Consider the following 6,000-nt stretch of genomic DNA (forward strand, 5'->3'; position numbering starts at 1 on the left):
CCTTAGTTGAGAGGGAGATGAAGCAGGGACCCCTTAGCAGAGAGAGAGATGAAGCAGGGACCCCTTAGTTGAGAAAGAGATGAAGCAGGGACCCCTTAGTTGAGAGGGAGATGAAGCAGGGACCCCTTAGTTGAGAGAGAGAGATGAAGCAGGGACCCCTTAGTTGAGAGAGAGATGAAGCAGGGACCCCTTAGTTGAGAGAGAGATGAAGCAGGGACCCCTTAGCTGAGAGAGAGATGAAGCAGGGACCCCTTAGTTGAGAGAGAGATGAAGCAGGGACCCCTTAGCTGAGAGAGAGATGAAGCAGGGACCCCCACAACCTGTTCATAGATTCCATATAGTTTCATTGTTTGACATCATCAGTGTATTTTGGATTCATGTCAATTTGTGTTTTCAGATATTTAACCACTTGAACCGTCAATACTTAATAAACTTGACCTTTCACTCTGTACTTAGTCTGCTCTTTTCCCCCTGTGTGTGTGTGTGTGTGTGTGTGTGTGTGTGTGTGTGTGTGTGTGTGTGTGTGTGTGTGTGTGTGTGTGTGTGTGTGTGTGTGTGTGTGTGTGTGTGTGTGTGTGTGTGTATCAGTCCTACTCAAAGGTCTCTTAGAGCTCATGGAATCCTCTCAGACCACGGCGGCGACCGGACCCGGAAGACTCGGATCCCTCCAGATCCGAGTCGCGCGATTGGAGGACTCCAGCGGTGGCCCCGCCCCCAGCTCTCTGGCCTCGTTGCAGATCCCACTGCAGATCACACACCTGGGTGAGTGACAGCTGTCAATCACTAAATACACACAGAGCTTCAGTTGGAATTGATACCTACTGTACCTTGAAAAAACTGCAGATCTACAAGCTCACCATGCCTCGCTGTGAGCTTGTAGATCTGCTATTTTTGAACATTTGTCACTCAAATATTTGCTTCTCTGGGGTCTCTGGAACAACATGTTTTGAGATGGGGGTCCACGGCCAAATACATGTCATTTTATGGGGGTCCTTGACATGAAGAAAAAAAAAGTTTGATCACCACTGACATCAATGGGTTAATGGACGGTGTCAGGACATTGATTACATGATTATATACAATCTCGAAAAATGTGAATATAAGTGTGTCTGTCTGTGTGTGTGTGTGTGTGTGTGTGTGTGTGTGTGTGTGTGTGTGTGTGTGTGTGTGTGTGTGTGTGTGTGTGTGTGTGTGTGTGTGTGTGTGTGTGTGTGTGTGTGTGTGTGTCAGATGGAGGGACAGCGGTGGGTTGTCACGGCGACGGTGACATCACACTGAACACTGGAGCTCTGCAGACCTTCGAGATCCTCCCTGTGAGTGGAGCGCACGTGCACGCACGCACGCACGCACGCACGCACACACACACACACACACACACACACACACACACACACACACACACACACACACACTGTTATTTAGTGTCTGGGTGAAGCAGGGGTGAAGGTCCTACTTGTCCCACTTTATTCCATCCATCCATGTTTCAGCGCCCACAGTTTCCGAACCCATTCCTATAGAATTGCATTTTGCTAAGAGATACGATAAATGTGACCCAGCATAGCAGAGGGGCAGTCATTTCGGAAAGCACAGCTTTAGACCAGCCCTGAAATTACTTTTTTTTTTTTTTTTTTTCTAAAATGTGATAAAGCCACAAAAGCATTTCATAAATATCAGGCTACATTTCACTTAAACGCCAGAGCTTAACTCTGCATGTAAATAAGACTTTTTTAAATGAATGTGAAGAGAAACCTCACATTTTGCAGGTTACATTTCATCTAAAAGGCTGAATTTCTCAGATCTAGTGTTTCTGCATGGCATAACTCTATAAGCCATATCTACAAAACTGTTGGGTCAATCTTCACAACCAATATATCATTTTGTAGCTATGAAAAAATGAAAATGAAAACAATTTCAATGACTAGCCCTCAGCTGTGTTCGGACACATATAGTTAGTGTGGTTGCCCAAACCACACTATAGCTCTGGGGAAACTTTATTCTGGATAAACATTGAAATTGATGGAAAGTGACGTCACTGATTCTGATTGTAGCAGAGATGTATTTGGAATTCAATGGGGGAAAAGTGCAATTGGAATTCAATGGGGGGAAAAGTGCAATTGGAATATTGTGTGTGCGTAGCCATATTACATCATATTACATCACCAATTATCTGTAGCCACTATCTGTAGCCACTTTTCCTCTGCGTTTTGCCATAGCAATGTGTTTTCCTCAGCGTTTTGCCATGGCAATATGTGTGTGTGTGTGTGTGTGTGTGTGTGTATGTGTGTGTGTGTGTGTGTGTGTGTGTGTGTGTGTGTGTGGCCATATTACATCACCAATTACATCCTATACCTATCTGTAGCCACTTTTCCTCAGCGTTTTGCCATAGCAATGTGCGTGTGTGTGTAGCCTGTATTACATCACCAATTACCAATTGAAGACGTTATGCAAGCACGACCACCGCTCACTTCACATTGGGTGTGATTTTTTTTGAGCGGTGGTAAACCGCTCCATAGAGTGGCTGTGCGTGTGTCTGTAGCCACTTTTCCTCAGCGTTTTGCCATAGCAATGTGTTTTCCTCAGTGTTTTGCCATAGCAATATGTGTGTGTGTAGCCATATTACATCACCAATTACATCCTAGACCTATATCCTAGTCTTTTTCCTCAGCGTTTTGCCATAGCAATGTGTGTGTGTGTGTGTGTGTGTGTGTGTGTGTGTGTGTGTGTGTGTGTGTGTGTGTGTGTGTGTGTAGCCTGTATTACATCACCAATTACCAATTGAAGACGTTATGCAAGCACGACCACCGCTCACTTCACATTGGGTGTGATTTCTTTCTTTTTTTTCTAGACATGATAAACAGTCATTCATGAATATGTGTTAAAGCTCCAATGAATAAGAGAAGGAATTAAATACATTGGGTTTTAACCGTGTGTGTGTGTGTGTGTGTGTGTGTGTGTGTGTGTGTGTGTGTGTGCGTGTGCGCGCCCCCCCAGTCCTTCCACCTCCAGCCTACCGGTACTCCAGGAACCTACTACCTCCAGACCTCGTCCAATCAGGGCCTGCCGCTCAGCCTCTCCACCAACCAGGGCCTTCCTCTCACGCTGACCAATAGCGGCACGGTGACGCTCACCACAAGCTCCTCCCCTTCCTCGCCCGACCACATCATCCTGCACAGTCTGACGGTGAGCGAGGGCACGTGTTTACCAGTCCATGTTCATGTCTTGGCCATCTGGCCAGTGATATATATTGATGACATCAGGGATCTTCATATATGGGCATAAAAGGGGTTCTGGGGAATACCCATATATGGACTTTTACATAGGTGATGTCACCTGTGATATCACCTGTGATGTCAAAGTGATGTGTCAAGGGAACCAACCCATAGATAGACTGAAAAAATGTGTACACACACACACACACACACACACACACACACACACACACACACACACACACACACACACACACACACAGACAGACACACACACACAGAGACAAACTGTGACATTTCTCATGGTAAACTGCGATCTTCGTTCACAATAATATGTCCAATCAGACAAGAGTCACATCACCAACGATGGCACGATAATCGTTAATATCGTTTATCGTGATAAAAAACACTCACAATAATCATATCGTGAAATCGTCCTCCGTCATACACTGGGATCAATTCACCTTTTATCTGCAGAGCTGCATATCCGGTACCATTTAAACCCTCTATTTGTAAAATGTACTTATAATATACAGTATGTACTTGATACAGTCTTTTTGTCACTCTCTACCAAATCTCTTTCCTTAAAAATAGCAGATCTACAAGCTCACATCTATAAGTTGTGAGCTAGTAGATCTGCTATTTTTGGCAAATGTATGTTCTGCCCCAGGATAATGGATGTTGGGAATATTTTGATTATCGTGATAATATCCTAATTCTTTGTTCACAATAATGGTGACATGACATTTTCATATCATCCCTGATATCCCTAGACATCACAATATGTAATAGAAATGGCAAAGACAGAATTCATCAAGAATTCATCAACTCTCTAGTGCCCGGGTAGCTCAGTCGGTAGAGATCTTGTACCGCAAGGTCATGGGTTCGATTCTGGGCACCGCCAACTCAGCGTATGGGTAGCACGGCTTGGCAAGTCGTGCGGCAAGTACTGGGAGCTGATGGTAGGTGTGGTGCTCCACCTCAGCAGTCCATCTCCCAGGGGTCTAGCACATTGTAACGGGGACAGACTCCCGCGTGTTACCGGCTGATACCGACAATAAGCCACTCCCGACCTACTTGTCTAGTACAAACCCTTGAATTACAGGTGTGCAAAAAGAACACATTCTTCATTTCCCAGTGGATTCCTCGCAGCTCGCATCAGTGTAACCATGATAATAAGCACCTTATCGATCATGATTATTGATCCAGGCTTTTATCGAGCCCACAAATTCTGAACAGAACTGTTCGCTTTTATTATTGGCCAGTTGTGACTGAATGTGAGTTTGTGGCTGACCAGCATCTATGATTAAATGAAGATGACAAAAGTTGACAAAATATCTTTGCCTATCATTAAAACAACCATTCAATAAGTGTTAAATGTCTTTATATTATGAATAGTACTGTAATAATTTATTGATGGCCTCTTGTCTTGATTGTTTAAACATGACATCATGGTACACTATGCTGGATAACAAGCTTGATAAGCCCAAAGCTTATTGATACAAGGTCTCCATAAATGTGTTATCAAGTTTGTAACAGGCTCGGTTTCGTGTGTGTGTGTGCGTTAGGGTTTAATATTTTCCCGAATTTAGCTCATTTTAAAAACCGGGATTTTTCGGAGCTTCTCCCGGGCTCCCCGGTATTTTCCCGTCAATAATAATAATAATAATTAATAACGTTTAATAACCATGTAATGGCCTTTAGGTGACAGTACCCCTTTAACCAACCAGGGGGCGAGATTGCGTAGCCTATCAACTGAATTTCCACGTGTCACTGAAAATAGATGATCTGCAAGCTCACAACACGTCGTAGATTAGACGCTATGTGAGCTTGCAGATCGGCTATTTTCAGCATGACACTCGCAGGACAAACTAGGCCTATATAATCAAGCTAATGGGAGATGCCACTGGACGCGCAGTCGCGCACAACTCTTCACAGCAACGCTTCAATGTTCCTCAATGGCTCAGTCATTATAAACCATTGCATGCCATTACTTACACAATTGGATATATTTGGGGGGATAACGCTTGCAAGATCATTCTTCATAGTTCACCCCAAGAGAGCAAGGTAGACCACAAATGTATTACTTATAGTACAGCAGTTTATGTAACGTGGATTCATATTCTTAAGGCACGAATTGTTTTCCATCATGTTGTCTCTCTGTGATGGTAAAGGGACTGTTGGAAGCGGAACGCAGTATAATTTCGGTGCCACGCCACGTTAGATTTAATCAATTAAGTTTATTTAGTAGGCCTATATTGTATGGGACGTGGCTTTTTAGAATTCCACAGCATCTGACCGCCTCCCGTGATATCAACAGCCAAACTAAATGTCCATACAAGTTTTAGTCAAGTATAGGTCTATTTATTATGTCCCAAACTGGGCAATTCATCATGTTACAGCAATCGAAGCCCACCCCCCACCTGCTGCTTGTCGCTGCAAGAGCTGCGCCCGGCTCGTTCTCGAGATTGCAAGCTGCGCAGCGGCTGCGCTCATCAAAGAGGCAGTGCAAATCAGAGTGATTAATTTGTGGTTGGATTATTGTAGGCATATTGAGGTTCTGATTCATTCTGATATATATTTTTTCCTGTTAAAAAAGGAGGCGAGGATATGTGGCAAGCAGCCTATAATTGCCCACGCACTGTAGTAGGCCTTTCTAGTGATAATTAGCCTAATTTATATAAGAAAAAGACAATCTCCGGGATGACGGTTCCCTAAGCCAATAACCGGGAGGGAAATTAGGTGCGCTCAGGCCGGTTAGGCCGGGATCCCGGTTCCCGGCATTAAACCC

At 44.2% G+C, this 6,000-nt stretch overlaps 2 protein-coding genes across 4 annotated transcripts in view; both read left to right on the plus strand.

Moving 5' to 3' along the window:
- The window catches only part of LOC308309076 (uncharacterized protein), a 244,490-nt gene that overhangs the window by 136,576 nt on the left and 101,914 nt on the right, over positions 1–6,000 (plus strand). The gene's annotated exons all lie outside the window — the stretch shown is intronic.
- dmtf1 (cyclin D binding myb-like transcription factor 1) overlaps positions 1–6,000 on the plus strand; it is a 32,014-nt gene that overhangs the window by 22,094 nt on the left and 3,920 nt on the right. For all 3 annotated transcript variants that reach the window (XM_080754092.1, XM_080754094.1, XM_080754093.1), the window contains exons 13-15: positions 589–762; positions 1,231–1,313; positions 2,992–3,180. In XM_080754092.1, coding sequence (XP_080610218.1) covers positions 589–762; positions 1,231–1,313; positions 2,992–3,180 — 446 coding nt within the window. The remainder of the gene's footprint in view (positions 1–588; positions 763–1,230; positions 1,314–2,991; positions 3,181–6,000) is intronic.

This window comes from Nannobrachium achirus, assembly GCF_963921795.1.
Source record: "Nannobrachium achirus genome assembly, chromosome: 23".
Taxonomy (NCBI): Eukaryota; Metazoa; Chordata; class Actinopteri; order Myctophiformes; family Myctophidae; genus Nannobrachium; species Nannobrachium achirus.